Raw genomic sequence first — 23,547 nt, 5'->3', positions numbered from 1 at the left:
CTCTGAAAATGACGATCATGATCTGTTCATTTTAAAGCTACTAGAATTTGTCCTCAAATATAATTTCTTTACGTTTGCCAACCAGTTTTACCTCCAAGTTCAAGGGACAGCGATGGGCACTGCTTGTGCCCCTACCTACGCCAACCTGTTCCTGGGGTTTTGGGAAAAGCATGTAGTATTTAATGATATCCATTCCATCGAAACGGATAAAATACCTTTCTGGATAAGGTACATAGATGACATTCTGTTTATGTGGGAAGGAACTAAGGATGAACTAGAAATTTTCCTTCAGGAATTAAACCAGAATGATCTGAATATTAAATTAACATACACAATGAGTCAAACAGAGATTGACTTCCTGGATCTTAAGATATTCAAAGATCAGGAAGGACATATCCAGACTAATCTATACCGGAAAGAAACAGCTACCAACAGTATACTACACAATACCAGTTCTCATACACCCGGAACAACAAAATCATTACCTGTTGGCGAATTTTTAAGGATAAAAAGAAATTGTAGCAATACATCTCTTTTCAATGAACAAGCCAAACTACTGGAGAAACGACTGCAAGACAGAGGTTATAGTAAAAGGACCATCAAAAAAGCCAAAAATAGAGCAATCCAAACGAATCGATCAGAATTGCTCTGTAAAAAGATCAAAAGGAAAGATGAACAAACCAGACTGATCCTAACCTATAATCCGCAAGTACAATTAATAAATAATACACTGAACAAACACTGGCATATTCTCACTTTAGATCAAGATCTTAAGCCCATTATTGGTGACAAGATACAAATAGGATACAGAAGAACTCAGAACATCAAGGACATGGTTTCTCGCAGCCACTACCAAGTGGGGAGAACACGAACTGCTAGACAGTCGGGATGTTTTCCTTGCGGAACTTGCTCAACGTGTAAATATATCTGTAAAAAAGACATGATTCAAGACCGGTTTGGTCGTACACACAAACTGAAGAATTACATCAGCTGTACATCTGAAAACATAATATATGTACTATCTTGCAGCTGCCGCAAGTTCTATGTAGGAATGACTAGCCGACAACTCAGAGTCAGATTACAGGAGCATGTAAGAAACATCAAAAATGCCCCGAAAGATTTGGATGACGGAAAAACTATAACTTCAGTGGCGTCTCATTTTTTAACATCTCACCATGCTAATCCGAGAGAGTTGAAATGCCAAGGAGTAGAAAAAATATCTTTAGGCATAAGAGGGGGGAATATAGAACAAGCACTACTAAGAGCAGAGTGCAGGTGGATCTACCTCTTGGACAGTGTTCATCCAAGGGGGTTAAACGAACAAAACAATTATTATTGTTTTCTGTAAAATTACAAAACCTGACCAGAGTTTGGGAATTGGAAAGAATAATAGAATATACCAATGCATAGTAGTATAACATCAATGCCCGTGGGGGTAGATTAATAAATCTATAAAGCAAATTTAAATACCTTTTTAAAAAATTACAAATAAGACAAGGCAAGAATAAATATAAGGAAATACAACACCTCTCCTGTCCACTGAATAAGTGTGGACTTATATAGTGTATGGGTGATTAAATCACATAGACACCTTTTTAATTTTGGGATTTTCTTTCCCCATAGGATCTGATCACCAGTACACATAATATAGACATATTCCTTTTTATGTAATAAGACATTTTCGATTGTATTTATTATTTTTTATTGTAGGAATTGTAGCACATTATTCACACTTACACCTTTGTATATTAACACTCAGGCACAGTCAATTGGGATTAGCACATCAGCACATCCCATATATGCATAGCCATCCAATCGAATTGGAACACACCACTCACACATTTTTTCTTTTCCCCTTCACGTTATTGCACACGGGGAATTTAAACATAGCAATATACTCCTATTCACCAAATGCTTTTTATAGTCAGCATCATTTAATACCTAGTAATTGAACCAAGAAGCACAGTTTTCGTTCCTTTTTTATTTTTATTTATATTTTTCAATGACTTTCAGTTTTTCCTTTCCTTTTTTATTCACATCTAGGCACTCGTTCACGTATCCAGCAACAATCACTATCCAAAGTTGAAGGTTGTTCGTTCTTCAGCTAAAATTGCACTTTATCCTATCAAGTTGATTCTTCTATAATATTTATGTCTCTTCGTTATTAGTATCATCATTTTTCTCGATGTCTTATGTAATTTTCCCCACTAGTGGCGTCTTGAATTTATGACCCGGTAACCCTATAACTCCTGAAGCTCGGTGCACCCTTCTTCTCTCTCCCTTTTTTTCCCCCGTTCGCATTCAAAAACACAAGCAGGCATACTTATATCCTCTCAGTAACATGATAGTAAACAATGGATACAAGTGACAGAAGCCTATCAGATCATGGCAGGCAAATACACCTCCTCCTTCCATCAATAACATTGCAAGGAAGGTAACCAATCAGAATTGACGATAGAGACCAGCCTCTCAATTGCCAGCCAATAAAAAGCCCTCGGAAAGGCGGGCGCCCCACCTTTGACAAAGCCTTTAGTGGCGAAACATGTCAGGGAAGCTGGAGACTATTCTCCTTTTTTAACTTAACAACTGTGTGAAATGGTAGCAGAATGTTTTATTAGAATTTAACTTAAATGGTATGCCTGCGTGTGAGTGAGACCTAGCAAACCGAGCCGCTTTAGATCTATGTAATCCTATCAATGAAGATATTCCTTCTTTAATGCAATTACCGAACGGTATCTAATAACAAACAGGCACCTTAGACACAAGCGGTGAGCCGACTCATCCGAAACTACATTCGGTCTTTAAATATATAGTGCTTAACTTTATACGAAGCACTTAGACCAAAGCTGTGAGTCGATTTAGCTTAAACTATATTAAGCATCTAATACATAGAGACCCTGCTAAAAACTAATAACCGGTAACCTGGAATTCAATTATGACAATACCGGAGAGTCATTTACAAACGGTGTAACGACTCCACTATAAATATATAAGCAACAAGTACCCTGGAGTAACAAATTTATTTCCAGATTTATATAGTGCACCAAACACACTGATCAGATACAAATCTACTGTTTATCAGAATTGCTCTAATATTGCATATTCAAGTGAACCACATTGAACACAATGTACAAATAGCAGTTTTATATAACCGACAGTATCAAAACAGGGGTTTCCCCTAGGCTTAATACCTTTAACATAACCTCATACCACCTTTGTAATTTTATCAATAGACCTTCACTGGGACATATGATAACGCGGTATCCACCTAAGATCATTAATACAGAAAAGTCAAGCACAAATATAGTGCAATATTAAAACGTAACCAGGACTCTATAAAATTGAATCACTTATAGAGTGTTTTGTAGCAACTCGCAACACCTATCAGAAAACCTCAATTAAGATATCCGTTGCACTCTCACAGAGTGTTAACAGACTTTGATTCACTGGTGGTATTATTATAAGTTAGAACAGCCTACAGGACACCACTATTTGTGTCATTTCAATAGTAAAGAATTATAAATACAGTGCACATCATTGGGGGTTACACACCTGAGCAATTTCAGTCTATTCTCTATTTTGAATTTAATATCTGTTGTGGTGCATGGTGACTATTGCATGATATTTTAAAGTACAAATATCAATAATTGTGACTCCTATATTAGTATATTCCATTGGAAATTAAAAGTGGGGGTTCTCTATCTAGTAGTCTCACTCACCCCTTGTATTTGTGAGGAATCTACCCATAAGAGGGGGGTAGCAACAAGGAAGAAATACAATTCTATAATTTTGGAAATTATTATATGTGGAATTATCTCCTCCTCCCCTTAAGTAGACACAACCTGGAGAGCATATCGCTTATTTGTCAGATTATTCTCCTCAGGAGTTACATTCTCCCATTTCTACACCAGTTGGAATTTTAATATCCTTTTTCTTTTTTATTATAAGACTAATAAAAGTTAAGTTTTAAATCGTCCTGTCTGGGGCCGAGTACCTAGGCATATCAGGCCAATTCACCAGTGTTTTGCTGTTGAGTGCTACCAGTACACTCTTTCAATTGCAGAATGCAATTGATTTTTCTAGTTTGCCACTTAAACGGAAGGTACCACTGCCTGTAAAACCTTTCTCCCAAAAATAGCCTCCGAAGAAGCAAAAGTATCAAATTTGTAGAATTTTGAAAAAGTATGAAGCGAAGACCAAGTCGCCGCCTTGCAAATCTGTTCAACAGAAGCCTCATTTTTAAAGGCCCATGTGGAAGCCACAGCTCTAGTAGAATGAGCTGTAATCCTTTCTGGAGGCTGCTGGCCAGCAGTCTCATAGGCTAAGCGGATTATGCTTCTTAGCCAAAAAGAAAGAGAGGTTGCCGAAGCCTTTTGACCTCTCCTCTGTCCAGAGTAGACAACAAACAAAGCAGATGTTTGACGAAAATCTTTAGTAGCTTGTAAGTAAAACTTTAAAGCACGAACCACGTCCAGAATGTGTAATAGACGCTCCTTCTTTGAAGAAGGATTAGGACACAAAGACGGAACAACAATTAGGTAAAAACCCAGGTTTGGTACGCAGAACTACCTTATCTGCATGTAAGATCAGATAAGGAGAATCACATTGTAAGGCAGATAACTCGGAGACTCTACGAGCCGAGGAAATTGCTACCAAAAAAAAAAAGTTTGATATCTATGGAATGAAGAGGTTCAAACGGAACCCCCTGTAGAACTTTAAGAACCAAATTTAAGCTCCAAGGTGGGGCAACAGGTTTAAACACAGGCTTGATTCTAACTAAAGCCTGACAAAATGCCTGAACATCTGGGACATCCGCCAGACGCTTGTGCAAAAGAATAGATAGCGCAGAAATCTGTCCCTTTAAGGAACTAGCTGACAATCCTTTCTCCAATCTTTCTTGGAGAAAAGATAATATCCTGGGAATCCTGACCTTACTCCATGAGTAGCCCTTAGATTCACACCAATAAAGATATTTACGCCATATTTTATGATAGATTTTCCTGGTGACAGGCTTCCGTGCCTGAATTAAGGTATCAATGACTGACTCAGAGAAACCACGCTTTGATAAAATCAAGCGTTCAATCTCCAGGCAGTCAGCCTCAGAGAAATTAGATTTGGATGGTTGAAAGGACCTTGAAGTAGAAGGTCCTGTCTCAGCGGCAGAGTCCATGGTGGAAAGGATAACATGTCCACCAGATCTGCATACCAAGTCCTGCATGGCCACGCAGGCGCTATCAAGATCACCGATGTTCTCTCCTGCTTGATTTTGGCAATCAGACGAGGGAGCAGTGGAAACACATAAGCCAGGTTGAAGGACCAAGGCGCTGCTAGAGCATCTATCAGCGTTGCCTTGGGGTCCCTGGACCTGGATCCGTAACAAGGAAGCTTGGCGTTCTGGCGAGATGCCATGAGATCCAATTCTGGTTCGCCCCAACGAAGAACCAATTGTGCAAACACCTCCGGATGGAGTTCCCACTCCCCCGGATGAAAAGTCTGTTGACTTAGAAAATCCGCCTCCCAGTTCTCTACACCTGGGATATGGATAGCTGATAGGTGGCAAGAGTGAATCTCTGCCCAGCGAATTATCTTTGAGACTTCTAACATCGCTAGGGAACTCCTTGTTCCCCCTTGATGGTTGATGTAAGCCACAGTCGTGATGTTGTCCGACTGAAATCTGATGAACCTCATTGTCGCTAGATGAGGCCAAGCCTGAAGAGCATTGAATATCGCTCTTAGTTCCAGAATGTTTATTGGAAGGAGTGACTCCTCCTGAGTCAACGATCCCTGAGCCTTCAGGGAGTTCCAGACTGCACCCCCAACCTAGAAGGCTGGCATCTGTCGTTACAATTGTCCAATCTGGCCTGCGAAAGGTCATACCTTTGGACAGATGGACCCGAGATAGCCACCAGAGAAGAGAATCTCTGGTCTCTTGGTCCAGATTCAGTAAAGGGGACAAATCTGTGTAATCCCCATTCCACTGACTGAGCATGCATAGTTGCAGCGGTCTGAGATGTAGGCGTGCAAATGGCACTATCTCCATTGCCGCTACCATTAAGCCGATTACTTCCATGCACTGAGCCACCGAAGGGTGAGGAATGGAATAAAGAACATGGCAGGAATTTAGAAGTTTTGATAACCTGGACTCCGTCAGGTAAATTTTCATTTCTACAGAATCTATCAGAGTCCCTAGGAAGGAAACTCTTGTGAGGGGGGATAGAGAACTCTTTTTCTCGTTCACCTTCCACCCATGCGACCTCAGAAATGCCAACACTATGTCCGTATGAGACTTGGCAATTTGGAAGTTTGACTCCTGAATCAGGATGTCATCTAAATAAGGGTGGATCACTCCCATTGTAAATAGATCTTCTACACAGCGTAAAAATGCATCTTTCTTTGTCCGATCTGTAGACAGACGAGAAATGTGGAACCTTCCCCTTGGGGGAGAGTCCTTGAATTCTAGAAGGTATCCCTGGGCTACAATCTCTAATGCCCAAGGATCGTGTACATCTCTTGCCCAGGCCTGAGCGAAGAGAAAGTCTACCCCTACTAGATCCGGTCCCGGATCGGGGGCTACCCCTTCATGCTGTCTTGGTAGCAGCTGCAGGCTTTTTGGCCTGTTTACCCTTATTCTAGCCCTGGTAAGGCTTCCAGGTTGCCTTGGGCTGTCAAGCGTTACCCTCTTGCTTTGCAGCCGGAGAGGATGAAGTGGGGCCGTTCCTGAAATTGCGAAAGGAACGAAAATTAGCTTTGTTCATTGTCTTAAAGGGCTTGTCCTGAGAGAGAGCATGGCCTTTTCCCCCGGTGATATCTGAAATAATCTCTTTCAATTCAGGCCCGAAGAGGGTCTTTCCTTTGAAAGGAATGTTCAAAAGCTTGGATTTGGACGACACATCGGCCGACCAGGACTTTAGTTATAGCGTCCCTGCGCGCCAAAATGGCGAAACCTGAATTTTTCGCCGCTAACTTAGCTATTTGAAAAGCGGCATCAGTGATAAAAGAATTAGCTAGCTTTAGAGCCTTAATTCTATCCCTAATTTCCTCGTATGAGGTCTCCGTCTGGAGCGAGTCTTCCAGCGCCTCAAACCAGAAAGCAGCTGCAGTAGTTACAGGAATAATGCAGGCAATAGGTTGGAGAAGAAAACCTTGTTGAACAAAAAATTTCTTAAGTAAACCCTCTAACTTCTTATCCATAGGGTCTTTAAAAGCACAACTGTCTTCAATTGGTATGGTTGTGCGTTTAGCAAGTGTAGAAATAGCCCCCTCCACCTTAGAAACCGTCTGCCACGAGTCCCGCACAGGGTCAGGTATGGGGAACATTTTCTTAAAAACAGGAGGGGGAGCAAAGGGAACACTTGGTCTATCCCACTCCCTAGTAATGATATCCGCAATCCTCTTAGGGACCGGAAACGCATCCGTGAAAACCGGGACCTCTAGGTACTTGTCCATTTTACACAATTTCTCTGGGATCACCAAAGGGTCGCAGTCATCCAGAGTAGCTAATACTTCCCTAAACAAAACGCGGAGGTGTTCTAGTTTGAATTTAAAAGCCAATGTATCTGAGTCTGTCTGAGGAGGGACCCTTGCTGAATCAGAGACTTCTCCCTCAGACATCAAATCCCTCGCTCCCACTTCAGAGTGTTGTGAGGGTATATCGGATACGGCTACCAAAACGTCAGAATGCTCATAATCTGCTCTTAAAACAGAGCTATCACGCTTTGCAGGTAACACAGGCAGTTTAGATAAGAAAGCTGTAAGAGAATTATCCATGACTGCCGCTAAGTCTTGTAAAGTAAAAGAGTTAGACGCACTAGAGGTACTAGGCGTCGCTTGCGCGGGCGTAACTGGTTGTGACACTTGGGGAGAGGCAGACGGGCTACCCTCGTTACCTTCAGTCTGAGAATCATCTTGGTCCACATTTTTAAGTGCAATAATATGATCTTTAAAGTGTATATACATATCAGTACAAGTGGGACACATTCTGAGAGGAGGTTCCACCATGGCTTCTAAACACATTGAACAAGGATTTTCCTTAGTGACAGACATGTTTAATAGACTAGTAATATATATAAGCAGGCTTGGAAACCACTTTAATCAAATAAAAAACACAATTTGAAAAAAACGTTACTGTGCCTTTAAGAAATAAAAAGAGCACACAATTTTACAAAACAGTGAAAAATGCAGCAATTCTCCTGAAATGTTCACAGCATGTACCCAAAGCCTTAATAAGATTGCACCACAAGTTTCAGAACGATTAACCCCTTAATGCCCAAACCGGAGCAGCCTAAAGCCAACACCAGGTTAACAATAGTACAGCACCTAGCCACAGCCTTGCTGTGGCCCTACCTGCCCTTAGGGATCAGATTTGGGGGAATATAGCTTCTATCATGCCCTCAAACAGCAGCAGGACCCTCCATGTGAATCAGCATGAACTTCTCTGCAAATTCTAACTGCGCATCTGAGGCTCGAAATTAGGCCCCTCCCACTCTACTCCGGGAGGGGCCTAAAAGTGACTAAAAACCAGCCATGTGGATAATAACCCCATAAAAAGCCCCAAAAGGACTTTCAAAGTGTCTACAAACGATATTTTTCTTGAATAAACAATCGATTGCCCTAAATCAGTGTCAACCAGCATAATTAGCCCTGTTATGTAAGCATTTAATTCCTTACTAAGTCTGTGAACATAGCTTACCCTCCCCTCATGGGGATATTGTCAGTCTCTTCTAGCATTATCTCAGTCTTGTCTAGAAATAAATGACTGAACATACCTCATTGCAGATTGCCCTGCACACCGTTCCCCCCAACTGAAGTTTTCTGGTACTCCTCAGTCCTGTGTGGGAACAGCAGTGGATTTTAGTTACAACATGCTAAAATCATTTTCCTCTCAGCAGAAATCTTCATCACTTTTCTGCAAGAGAGTAAATAGTACAAACCGGTACCATTTAAAATAACAAACTTTTGATTGAAGATAATAAAAACTACAATTCTAACACCACATTCACTTTACCCTCCCGTAGAGAGACCCTAGTGCTTAGAGCCGGCAAAGAGAATGACTGGGGGGTGGAGCTAGAGGGGGAGCTATATGGACAGCTTTGCTGTGTGCTCTCTTTGCCACTTCCTGTAGGGAATGAGAATATCCCACAAGTAAAGGATGAATCCGTGGACTGGATACACCTTGCAAGAGAAATACATATGTCAGGGCTGTTTTCAAGGCTTTTTGAAGAAATGTTTTGTATAAAACCCCTAACATATGTATTTTTCATATGTGTCCCTTTTTAAAGCGGCAATATGGTCACCCTAATTTACATTCATACATACACAAATAGATATGTATACATATATAGATATTTATTTTTCATATGTGTCCCTTTTTAAAGGGGCAATGTGGTCACCCTAATTTACAGTCATATATACACATATAAACACAAATAGATATGTACACATATATAGACATTTATATCAGTTCATTGGAGCCCTTTGCAGTTAAGTAGATGAAAACATGTAAAAAGCATAGTTATGCAATATTCACATTTAATTAAGTGTTATACAGTGTATTTACTGTAAATACTTCACATTTTAATGTTGTGCACATAGCAGAATAAGTTCTATGTATATATATATATATATATATATATATATATATATATATATATATATATATATATATATATATATATATATATATATATATATATATATATATATATATATATATATATATATATATATATATATATATATATCTATATAAAATCAAGTAAATATATATAGGTATAGATATATATTTTACCAAAATACCATCAGATATTTGTAGAAATATATATTTATGAATAAATGCTATGTGAATAATATTGGAATGTGAAATAGGGTTTGCACGCGAGTAGGATGTTAGGTATTTTCCCCACTTTTTTTGCTCCATCGACTTTTATGGGGGAATACATTAACGTGACCGCGATATTCTAAATTCGTCTTTCTTCATGCATAGGGTTAGCATGCAAGCAAAAAATTTTTAATACAACCGCTTCCCGACTACCCCAGCACGCTAACTTCTAGAGGGTTAAATACCAGTCCACTTGTAATCTAGCCCTCTCTGCCTTATTTTTTGGAGTCAGTATATTAAATCTAATATTTGTACACAATTTCATGATGATTGTGAGGACTAGATTTACATTTTAAACATGAGAAGGTAAAAACAAGTAATCTAACATTAAATTGTTATTCTCAGATAAAACAAATGAATGCAAAATAAAGTGTTCTCCCTTGTATTCCTGATATTGGTCTAAAAACTATGATAGATTTCCACTGCCCTCTGCTGCATTAATTGGGAAGCTCAAGTAACAATTTACAGAGAAAGTCCATCTACTGTGATTCTAACATTTCAAATCAACTTTTATTTATATATATATATATATATATATATATATATATATATATATATATACACACACACACACGTTATTTACAGCATTTGGCCAAATGGTGATAGACCCAGGGACCGCGTCAAATTCTCTTCCTCCCTGGGTCCATAACCTGCAGCCACACAATGCATGACTTCAAGCAAACATACTGAGATACAAACAAGGGTGACACAGGCCCTTTGTAATTTCCCTGCAGGAGATGGACTGCACTTTCAAACCGGACTGGGTACATATCCTATGAACCTGCAAAACACAAAGTCCTGGGTGCTCTCACCAGCACTCACAGACAGCTGCACCACTTTCAGACAAGTTAAAGGGACAGTATACACTCATTTTCATATAACTGCATGTAATAGACACTACTATAAAGAATAAGATGCACAGGTACTGATATAAAAATCCAGTATAAAACTGTTTAAAAACTTACTTAGAAGCTGTCAGTTTGGCTCTGTTGAAAAGGTAGCTGGAAAGCCCACTGCAAGTGGCAAATAAGACACTCCCCCCCCCCTCCCCCTTCTTTTGCATATGAAAAGACCCTTTACACAAACAGGAGCAAGCTGGAGTAGGTAGCTGAGCGTATTCACATAAAACTTTGGGGCTTGGTTAGGAGTCTGAAAATCAGAGCAATGTTATTTAAAAATAAGCAAAACTATACATTAATTTAAAAACTTTATGGGCTATATAAATAGATTATCTACAAAACATTTATGCAAAGAAAAAATGAGTGTATAATGTCCCTTTAACCCTAGACAAGCTTGGGTATCAAATGCAGTAACTGACTCTTACATTTTGCTTTTAATCTAGCTGTGTGCTTGCAAGAGAGTGCCAGACTTAATCTAGCTGTGTGCTTGCAAGAGAGCGCCAGACTTTCTATGTGTTGTGTTAATAATTTTTCCTATGGGCTTTGCACACATATATACTCACTTTTACATGGAAGGTTCAGCTGTAGGGTTTGTGATAATCTCACTCATCCATTCCTGAATATCACTAATTACCTGATGTGCCCGTAAGGGAATTGTTATTTTAACAAAATAAATATATTTGAAGATACACCAGAGGTGTGGCTGGTTGTGTGCCTAACATAACATTGCACAATACAAAAGAGCTTGGTAAAAGCTCAGAAACACGCGAGTAATGAAAAACTGAATTTTCCAGTTGATTCTCCTAATAGGATTACACTATTGTCTCCCTCTGTTTCTTTTTTCTGAGGTGTTTTGTTAAAAAAAACCTCGAGGAGACAAATGGGACAGTGTATTAATTTACAAATACTTTCACTAAGTTCACTTTTTATTTTATTTTTATATTTATCACATGTTTTAATGTTAGGACACAAAGAAAGAACAACAATCTTCTCTGAAGAAACATTAGGCAAAAAAATTAAATAATGTCAGGAAAACAGCCTTATCTTGATGAAAACAATTCAGAAACTCTTCTAGCAGAGGATATAGCCCAAAGAAACAAGACTTTCCAAGAAAGGGGTTCAGTCAAGCTGACACCAATCTCAACCGTCTCTGCTCTGTTAGAGAAAGACTCATGGACACTGAGTCTATTTGGAAACTCAGGAGGGAAAAAAAAAACTTTGTCTGAAGAACCAAATAACTCTTTGGAAAAATGATCCTCCAACTATGTTTTTGAAGAAACAACAATAGTTGATTGGTGTGAAATTCTACTAAAGGAAAAGACTGAGCTTGAACCAAGATATTGTCCAGATAAGTAAACACTGCAATACCCTGAGCTCTGATTACAGACAAAAGGGCAACCAGAACCAGACAAAATGGAAGAGCAACAAACTGAAAGTGTGCCAGCCATTTGAGATCAGTCCAGAATTAGACCCAATAGCTAGAGTGAATGTAATACACACACTAGCACACAGACAAAAACCCAGGACGTGACCAACTCTGAAAGTATTAAGTAAAGTAGTGCAGAATAAACAGAATAAATTATTCACAAAGAGGAGCTATGTACTGGATGCAGAGCTGAGGTCAGGTTGGTTGAAAGGCGGGTAAAGGAGTGTCCAGGAGAATAATCAGGTAAGCAGAGATAAGTAATATATTCAGGCAGGAATATATAAATCCAAAAGAGTTGTATAAACAAAGCAGAGGTCACATCACAGTTCAGGCAGGCATAGGTTAATCCGAAAGAGTTGTTAGGGAAAGCAGAGGTCAAATTACATTTCAGGCAGGCATAGGTTAATCCGAAATAGTTGTCAGGCAAAGCAGAGGTCAAGTTACGGTTCAGGCAGGCACAAGGTAACATAGAATAGAACGTACCTAGAATACAGATGAATCCAACAAACGGGCAGTGAGTATCTGAGATGCAGGGAATATAAAGACCCGTCTGACATCATCAGAACAGGACGGCACAGAGAGACTGCATCACATTGCTAGGCAACATGACACAGCAAGCAGGAAAACAGATCTGAGAGCTGCAGCAGCATGGTTGAAAGTGGCAAATCATGACAAAATGCTTGTCCAGAAAAGCAAACCTTAGAAACAGGTAATGTTCTCTGTGAAGTGGAATATGAAGGTAAGCAACCTTTAAATCTATTGTGTACATAAACTGACCTTGCTGAACAAAAGGCAGAATAGTCCTGATAGTTTCCATTCAGAACAATAAAATCCTTACAAACGTGTTCAGCGTCTTTAGATCCAGAACTGGTCTGAAAGTCCCTTTCTTCTTTGGAACAATGAAGAGATTTGAATAAAATCCCATTCCCTTGTTCATGCAAAGGAACTGGAACAATCACTCCCATATATTCCAGATCTGAGGCAGATTTCAGAAAAGCTTGAGCTTTACAGGATTCCTTGGAAGATTTGAAAGTAAAAACCTTCCGCTGGGAGGCCTTGTTCTGAATCCAATTCGCTATCCCTGAAATTCGATAGACTGAAACCAAGCCTCCTGAAAGATGTTTAGTCTGACTCCAATCAGAACTACTGGGTCGGGGGGCGCACCTTCATGTGGTTTTAGAAGTGGGGACCAATTTTGTACCCTGTTTAGACGTGTTCCAAATTGCATTAGGTCTCCAGACAAAACCAGAGGAACCTTGCTTTTGAACAGAGGAGTCAGCTTTCTGTTCTTTATTCTGACAAAAGGAACAAAAAACGATTAGAACTTTTGGATTTTCCTCTAGGCTTCCTGTCTTGAGGAAGAAAACCTCCTTTACCTCCAGTAATAGTAGAAATAATATAAGATGGTGAACAGGGGCTCCCCTCATGCATGGAACCTCCTTCACCACTTCTCTATAACGCTTTGGCGGCACAGACTTTCTTTTGGCACGCTCCATCACCACAGAAGAAATCTTGCTTGACGTCTGGAACCAGGAACAAAAGAGGGTCGGATCCACTGCAGTCAGGACCTATAAAGTGGTATTTCCTAAAGAGGGCGTGCAATTGTGGTGACCACTGATTGGTTGAATTTTGTTTTAAATATGGCAGGTTTGTGAGTTGTTTGTACAGCCTGATGAAACAGTGTTTTTACACTGAGAAACGCGTTGCTTTGTTTTAATTATTACAATAAGTTTTAAATATTTCTAACTCTTCATATGCTGCCTTATCACTTTTTGTGATCTTCCTATTTGAACTTATCCTGGATTATCGGCACCATCTGAGAGCCTATCCACACTATTCTGGCCTGCACTGATCCACTATCCATTTGGTTTCTCTGGACTCTCCCTGGTGAGACGAGGATTCCGCTGACCACATATCCATTTGGTCTGCCGGACGACTAGTGGTTCTGGATTGCTTGTACTGCACATCAGTGCTCTACACTCTGTGAGTAAGATTCCTTATGCTTGTGTGTGCTTTTTCCAAAGTTATATTGAATTGCACTATGTGGCACACTCTATTTCACTCTTTATAGATCCCTAAAATTCGATAGACTGAAACCAAGCCTCCTGAAAGAGGTTTAGTCTGACTCCAATCAGAACTACTGGGTCGGGGGGCGCACCTTCATGTGGTTTTAGAAGTGGGGACCAATTTTGTACCCTGTTTAGACGTGTTCCAAATTGCATTAGGTCTCCAGATAAAACCAGAGGAACCTTGCTTTTGAACAGAGGAGTCGGTTTTCTGTTCTTTATTCTGACAAAAGGAACAAAAAACGATTAGAACTTTTGGATTTTCCTCTAGACTCCCTGTCTTGAGGAAGAAAACCTTCTTTACCTCCAGTAATAGTAGAAATAACATCATCTAAATCAGACCCAAATAACTTCCCTGAAAAGAGAGAGACAATCTAGATTTGGACACCATATCAGCATTCCAGAATTTAAGCCACAAGGCCCTCCTGGCAAGAAATGCAAAAGACATGCTTTTGACATTATTTTTCATAATATCAAACACAGCATCACAAATAAAAGAATTGGCACTCTGAAGCAATCCCAATAGTTTTGCACTAACGGGGTCATCAGAAAATTGCTCTGAAAGACAGCCAGTAGGTAAAAGGAGCAGCCACATCAACAATAGAAATGGCTGGCCTGAGAATATAACCAGTCTGTAAAAAAGGCCCTTCTATGAAAGGATTCTAACTTTTTGTCTAAAGGGTCCTTAAAAGAAGTACTGTCTTTCAAAGAAATAGTAGTATGTTTAGCCAGAGAGGAAATTGCCCCATTCACCTTGGGAACTGTTTCCATAACTATAGATTAGCAGGAGGTTATATAAGGATATAACATTTTAAACCTTGCACAAGGGTTAAAAGACACACCTGGCTTAGACCATTCCCTAGCAATCATGTCAGAGACAGCATCAGCCACAGAGAAAAACCTCAGGGAGATTAACAACAGTCCTAAAAACAGAATGTAAATGATTACAAAGTTTATCATCATAAATTTTAGGATCTTTAACCCCTAAAGTGACTAAGACCTCTTTTAAAAGAGAACAAATATGTTCAATTTTAAACAAAAAAGAGGAAATATCAGGTTCCATTTCAGATGAAGAATCCTCATCACCAGAGGAAACTTCACCACCTGAAGATCAGGGCACATAGTACTTGTAAAAGGTAAAATCTGAACTGACCTTTTACACTTATCTGAAGGCGGGAGAGCAGCCAACGCTTTAGAGTCTGCAGCCTTGATTACCAATTTCATGGCAGGAGCCACCACTTTAGTAGTAACCTGCAATGAACAAAGAGTAGGTGCATTATAGCGCAAAGAAACAGCATTAAATTGGTCTGTATGCGCTAAAAAAAAACTAAACATGAGCCGAAGAGGGCACTTCAGCTTTTTTATTTTTACAATAAGAACACCTAATAATGGTAGCTGTTCAAGAGACCCAGTTTCTTGGGTAAAGTTAGGGGTAGAATTCTTCTGCTCCATTATAGCATATGGCAAAGCAATGCAATAAACACTATAAAAAAACAACTTAAAAAAGCTTGTGAGGAAAAGAAACCATTTACCCCCAGGTATTAAGCTTTTTACTGTAACAATGCGAGTTAAGTCGAGCTGAAAAGAACAGGAAAAAAAAATAAACATTACTCTGAATGTGTGCCAAACAACTGACTGTTTAAATGTGAATGTGCACGTCAAAAAACCTGTCACGCCCATAACTGAGCTAACCTGACGTACATTAATGCGCGTAAAACTGATGGGGCATGCTAACCCAACAAGCAAACCTGGCACAGGAAAATACCTGAAGCGCCTAAGAGACTAAGGAACGTGCACTAACTTGAACACAGGCCGATGAGCAAAAAAATGTGTGTGCCAAAAATAAAATGCTATGTCCCAGGGCCATATATAAAAATATATATATAAACTTTTGTAAATCACAAAGTGCCCAAAACATAGCTGAATGAGTGTCTATATGTCATTATTGTTTAAAAATATAATATACTTACCAATAGAGACTTGTCCACTAGCAATCAAGTAGCTGACAGCCAAACCAGTACTGAAACATATCAGTAGAGGTTATGGAAAATGAGTATATCTGTAGATCCATAAAGGGAGGCAGAAGACACAATATTGCAACCAATTACAGAGGGTTTATCAAAGATTTCCAATGAGGTGAAAACAAAGCAACATAAACCATACCCCAAATACATCCCTCTGACAAACACTGTACTCTGAGGGAAACCAGGCCTTAACATAGACTGAAAACCGCACTCTCTGTAGAATCATATGCACATCTTCATTATTTAACCACCTCCAGCAGAGGCAAAGTAAAGGATGAGGGATGTGTGAGATGGGAGGGGTTTTATAGAGCTCTTGGGGTTTGGGAATCTTTGCCTCCTTCTAGTGGTAATAGTAATTCCCATGAGTAATGGATCGTGGACTCTCACCACCTGTATGAAAGAAATCGGGTTTTATGACCTTTTATGAGATGATATTATCCAGTATCAAATCTAGATAAAATATTATCTCTTTTCTAACGTTCAGCCTATATAAGGGCTAGATCTTCAGATTAATTGCAATCCATGCACATTGAAAAATATTAATTTATTTATTTTTCACAATGCAAATTGTGCACACAAAACTTATATTGTTAGAAGCAGTATTTTTACAAGGGTATATTTTTTTATTTCCTCTTTTTATTTTTCCTTTAAGAGCTAAACTAAGAACAGCATCCAGGCCTTAATGATTCCTGCTTTGTGTTGATGGAAGTAATAAGCTTTTAAAGATTTGACATGCTTGTGTATATGCCTAATGAAATGTCTGATGAACAGCTGAGAAACGTGCTGCAGTTACACAAGGCTAAATTTATTACGCTGCTTTTTTGGCTATGTGGAGCAGGTTTGCATAAGCGAGGCTGCTGTCACATATTTAAGAAGCAGAAACTGGTTCTATTTCCTCTCCTCCCCCTCAGTGGTAGCGAGATCCATCACCTCTACACTCGTTTGTTCGGGTTGAGTGGTTTCGCTGGAGCAGGAGGCGGCACTGCACACGAATCCTCTTGGAGTCATGCAACATCGCAAGTGACAATTGCAGGCAGAGAGGTTAACTACTTGCAAACCTGTCCGCATGGACAGTAAATCTAGCCCACAGTATTGTTTTACAAAGGTAAACCCATATGTTTTTGGCACCCTTTTATGTTTTAATAAAAGTGATAAAGAAGCATGTAGAATCCGCTGTATGATTCAAGATCAGTGAGCTGAGTCACATAGCGCACAGCTTGCCTTGTCTGGTGTTGGGACAAAAAGCTGCTGAAGCGGTCTGCATTTCTGGATGTGAATTCAGATTTTATTTTAGAAGTATTTCTTGCATACACACTTTGCTAATCTTGAGAGCATATTACATTTTGTGTAACCTTCTATGGGCTAGTAACACTTCTCTCCTGACTAGTAAACTGTAGTGGTCAGGAGACAAAACTTACCAGTCCAGAGGAAATGTCCACCGTAATTCCTTACTTGTCTAGGACTAGTAAACTAGTGGGCATGTCCAGCCCTGTATATATGTGTATATGAAAAGACAGATAGATAGAGACAAACAGATATTGATAGATAGGCAGATAGATATAAACAGACAAAAAGACAGATAGACAGACAGACAATTAGACTGACACAACAGTATCAGTTCATTTTGACTGTACGCACTTGATCAGCCAAGGCAGGTGACTGAGAAGTAGCTCATGTTTTCCTACATTGGTAAAATATAAATACGGTGTAAAAAAAAAAAAATCTTAAAAACTATTGGCCATTCTTCCATAAGGATTTGTATTTATTAAAGGACTAGTCAACACAGTAGATTTGCATAATCAAGAAATGCAAGATAACAAGACAATGCAATAGCACTTAGTCTGAACTTCAAATGAGCAGATTTTTTTTTCTGACAATTTTAAAAGTTATGGCTGTACCATGTGACAGCCATCAGTCAATCACAAATGCATACACGTACCATGTGACAGCCATCAACCAATCACAAATGCACACACGCTTATATTGTGAATTCTTGCACATGTTCAGTAGCAGCTGGTGACTCAAAAAGTTTAAATATAAAAAGACTGTGCACATTTTGTTAAAGGAAGTAAATTGAAAAGTTGTTTAAAATTGCATGCTCTATCGGAATAATGAAAGTTTAATTTGGACTTGCGTGTCCCTTTAATAACTATAAGTCCCAACAGCTGCTTTATCTGAAATGCTGCTAGGCTGTCAAAAAAAGTAACATACAACAACTAATAAATAAAATCATTTTGCACAAAATACAACAAAATGCATAATGTTAAAGTGAATGTCAATTTAGATGAATCGGTGCCTGGTTTTTAATAATCCTATTAAAAACAAGGGCACTTTAATTCGTAAAAATTTACATTTCACTTGTTTTCTTCAAATACTTACCTTTTAATCCTGACAGCCGCTGCAGCGCTTCCTCCGCCCGTCGCAAGCCCTCTTCGTGGGTCCAAAATGACGAATCTGGCTTCCTCCAATCACAGCTTTGCATCAGGCAATGATTCCCCCTGGGGGAAGCAGTTATTGGAGGAAGCCGGATTCGTCATTTCTGACGTATGAAGAGGTTTCCGACGGCCGGGGCAATCGCTGGGGCGGCTGTGAAGATTAATAGGTAAGTATTTAAAGAAAACAAGTGAAATTAAAATTTTGATGAATAAAAGTGCCCTTGTTTTTAATAGGATTATTAAAAACCGGGCACCGATTCATCTGAATTGACATTGAGATAATTATTGTATAAAACAGTGGAAGAATGAATGGAAGGAAATATAGATTTCATATGCATATTTAGCATGTAAACAAACACCTCCTGCATTGCAAATAAATGTGCTGGTCTGTATGGTTTTAAAATAAATTAGACTATCAGCACAATTCTATTTTCTTTATTAGACAAAATAAGCTTTTTTTCTGTTTCCCCAGCATGCATTAAAAACCGACATGGATGAGTGCAAACGTGTGTTTAGCACTATGATTGCGTGACCTACATTCCACTGCATTTGCATACAAGCTGCCTACAATTAGAGAACTAAGAAATATGATCTAACAAGAACCGTATGTAAATGAGCACTAGGCAGCGGTTATCATGGGACTTGCACGTCCACTTATACATACAGTGATTAATAAATGGCTGAGGTTACAGAACACTGATTAAGATTCAAAATACTATAGGGAAAATCATTACAGAACTGACAAATATGACATGAATGGTGTTACATAACAGATCATCTCTGCCAGAGGTCTTGAAATAGAACCCATATGAGTTGCTGACAGGTAACACCTTAGAATATCCCTGAATGAACACACATTGTGTTAATTAGATTAAAGTGGCTTGCTTACTAGATTTACATAATTGTGTCCAATAAGGGCTAAACTTATAGGGACATAAAACCAACCCCCCGCCCCCCCCCCCCCCCCCAAAAAAATGATATATATATTATTCCGAATCAAAATATAATTTTAAACAGCTTTCCAAAATAATTTTATTATCAAATGTTCTTTGCTCTCTTAGTTTCCTTTGTTGAAAAGCAGGAAGGTGAGCTCAGGAGTCTTGCAGTAATGTCATTTATTAGCAAGATGGCAGCACAATTTTCTGTCCTGTGATGCTAGAGACGTGCATGCTACCTATCTAGATATCTCTTCAACAAAGAATTATATGAGAATTAAGCAAATTTTATACTAGAAGTACATTGGAAACTTTTTATAATTGTATTCTCTATCTGAATCATGAAAGAACAATTTTGAGTTTTGTGTCCCTTTTCATGGGTTTGATTAATTTAACCGCTAAACAATGAAATAGGAAATATCCAATGCTAACTGAAAAATAGCTTATAGCCAATGCCAGATAAGAATGTGATGTCATGTAATATCTACCCATCTTAAAAAAATACATTGTATTCCATCATATATTGAGACTAAGGGTGTGGTTCATGTAATGACAATGGAAGCAAAGGATACCTGTTTTTGTTAGCAAGAGGTTATCCAGGTGTCTGTCTCCAACTCCAAGGATGTATGTAATAACACAATACCCAGCTGCAAGGCAAGAAAAAGATGCATTTCAAATATATTTGTGTTCCCTAAATAAAACAATTCAAAATAATATGCATGGAAAGAAGAAAATATTGTTGTGCTGGCTATAATTTGCAAATAAACTGACTATCAGCTATAAAATCACTAAGCCATTAGAAAGAACTGTTCCATAACAAAAATGTCTCATTAAATTTTAAAGTGGATTTATGTAGATGTATCATATGAAAATCTTTCAAATAGAAAATAATTTACCTGACCATGGGCTAGATTACGCTTTGCACGCATGGGAAGCAGTGCACGTATTACGAGTTAAAAGTAAAGGCATTCGCTTTAGCGCAATTGAATTTAATGTGAGTCGGGATAGTGTAACTTCACAGCTTTGGTTAACTGTTACACGAGACAATAAAAAAGTTATAAGTGCTCAAAGATACAAGGTATCGGGAAACTGCAAAGGGTTTTTAACTAAGAGGTAAAACATATACTGTACATGTCTAAATATAAGGGAATATATATATATATATATATATGGGTAAGGGTGTTAGATATTTTTTTCTACTTTTTGCGTTCTATTGAAGTCTATAGGGGGATTATGTTAACGCAGTTGTGATACTCGAAGTTCAGCTATTTGTGTGTATCGGGTTACCTGATGCATGCGAAAAGTCTCTGTCTAGCAGAGTTAATGGACGAGCAGGAACGATTAATTGCGTTCCACTCCTAATCTAGCCCCATATGGCGCTGACTTGTGTACATTATCTAAATAACTAGAAATTAACAATTTCTATATTCTGGCTCATATCCCTAGACAATAATTATTAATAAAACCCTAAACCTATGGAGAGGGGACAGAACTTGCCACTCCTCATGCTTACCATTATTTATTACAGTGTTAACTCAGACCCCTCCTACTCTAATATATGAGGAAGGAAGAAAGAGCGCGACCCCTAGTGCAGATCAATCGGATGTACAATTTGTACATCCGATTGATCTGCACTAGGGGTCGCCCTCTTTCTTCCTTCCTCATTCCAGATTGCAGAATCCTATTCTGACTTCAGGAGGAGCAGCCTTGGCACAGGTGCACAGTTTGCTGGGACACTGTGGAGTTCCCAGAGCATTTTCCTAGGCATTATCTCTGCCTTCATTTATTGTGAGTACGATTTTACCATACACTTACTGTTTGTGACATATTGGCTACACTAGGAGGCGCCCTTTTTCTCTTCTTTGTATTTCTACTCTAATATATGCCCAAAAGAAAACGAAGAGCAAAGGAGGGAAACTGAGTCAAGGTATAGAAATTGCTGTATTTCTCGGGGTAATTACTGTTTATTTTGGCTCTCCCTGGCTTTTAGTCACCAATGAGATGAATACCATGCAATGGATAAAAGGTGTATAATGGGTGGGAAACCAAAAAAGACCAATAACATTAAAAGACAATACTCAACAAGAAATGTATTTAGGAAACTAGGACAACACCTCTAAACTTTGAGGAGGCAGACTGTCTTACATCCAGCAGATAATTGAAAATAAAGGTATGTGGAGTCTTCCATACCACAGCTTGAAAAAACTCTGCCAATGCAGCATCCATCTGGAAAGATCATGACATAGAAACAGCCCTTTGAGTGTGCCCTGAGCCCAATTGGAAAAGGATTGGTCTTCTGCTAATAGGCCCTAAATATGGCCTGGACAATACAATTAGAAATGGCAGATTTGGCACAAGCCAGACTGTGAAGGGGACCTTGAGGGACAACAAAATGATTTTTCTTGTCTTTCTAATGCTCTAGGTCTGCTTAAGATATATGTGAAGACATCAAATTATTTCAAATCTGTAAAGAGGACTCAATTGTACGGGTTGCTCACTGGGAAAGAAGGATGGGAGAATGATATCTTAAGAAACCCCTTGGGAGGAATCAGATATCTGATGGAAAGTACATAAGGATCTGAAGATAATGCTTGGAGCTAAGAAACTTGCCAAGCATAGATAATTGCCACTAGGAAAACAGTTTTCAACAATTGGAACCAGTACAATACTTCCATCAAAGGTTCAAAAGATAGATCAAACAAAAGCATCCACGTCTTAAGATAAATACCAGGGAGGCACCATGATCTCTTTAAAGGTAGGATATGAGCCAGTGCTAGTAAAAACTGACATTAAAGACACGTGAGCCCATTTGACACCAGACATAGTAGAGATGACCGACACATGAACCTTCAGTATATGAGAACGAAGACCCTGTAAATAACCAACATGCAGAAATTCCAACAAGTTACAGAGATAAATATCTGAAGCCGATAAACCTCTAGTCAAAAGTGGGAGGAGAAAATATTCCATATACTGAAATGGAGACCTTTGTATTCTGTATACATGTAGGGAAACCACGATGGTTGTTGAAGGCAAACATGAAGAATTACATGTACATCCCTTCCACCGGAACATAAAAAATAAGCATCTTGCAGGTCTATGGACAGCAAAAAAAAGGAATTCTTCAGAACCAGATTGATTACTGTCAGTAATGATTCCATTTTGAACAAGAAAGGGATAGAGTTAAAGAAAATTCTAGCGTTGAGTGACTATTTGTAAGGCCTTTTGTCTGTAATTGAATCTGACGAGTCATTGACAAAGTGGGTGAGCCAACCTCCTACTGGAAATATCTGGACGGCCATACCGACATTGTTGCTTAAGTGAGGAATTCTACCATGTTCTCTTTACCTAGACTGAGATTGAGTCAGACAGACCTGAAAGCATGTTGACTCACAAAAGGACTCCTGGGAGTTCTAGCTTAAAAAGACTTCAGCTTTGAGACTTCTGCCTGTGTGGAAATGAGGTAAACCTGTAGGATCTAGTCAGGAACAGAAATATATTTTTACTACCAGACCTTTTTAGGAATAGAGAGATGTCAACTCTTCTAAAAGGCAGTTTTGGACAGAATTAACAGTAGGAGGGATCAGGGTTACCACTGTTCATTATATAAAATTTATTTGGTTCAGATTATTGCCAAGTGCCACTCCTGGCATTATACTCTACGTTTTTTACACCCTCATAAAAGTCAATGATAGCAAATGGATAATAGTTCAATAATTTGGTGTCTGAAATGACATGCACAAGTTAATTGTAGCTCAGCAGATGGTGTCAAATCAAACAAATTAACCTGGTTATAACATGACACAGATGCAGAAAACGCAAAATACAGTTTTTATAGCAATAAATAATAAAAGTACAAGATAACTGCAGGAAATGTGCTGGTCA

At 38.8% G+C, this 23,547-nt stretch overlaps 1 protein-coding gene across 2 annotated transcripts in view; it reads right to left on the bottom strand.

The window, feature by feature from the left end:
- Positions 1–23,547, bottom strand: part of PIK3C3 (phosphatidylinositol 3-kinase catalytic subunit type 3) — a 655,170-nt gene that overhangs the window by 281,716 nt on the left and 349,907 nt on the right. For both annotated transcript variants that reach the window (XM_053701053.1, XM_053701054.1), the window contains one exon: positions 20,235–20,309. In XM_053701053.1, the coding sequence (XP_053557028.1) occupies positions 20,235–20,309 (75 nt within the window). The remainder of the gene's footprint in view (positions 1–20,234; positions 20,310–23,547) is intronic.

This window comes from Bombina bombina, chromosome 2 (assembly GCF_027579735.1).
Source record: "Bombina bombina isolate aBomBom1 chromosome 2, aBomBom1.pri, whole genome shotgun sequence".
NCBI classification, from domain to species: domain Eukaryota; kingdom Metazoa; phylum Chordata; class Amphibia; order Anura; family Bombinatoridae; genus Bombina; species Bombina bombina.
This window is presented reverse-complemented; position numbering and strand designations above follow the sequence as displayed.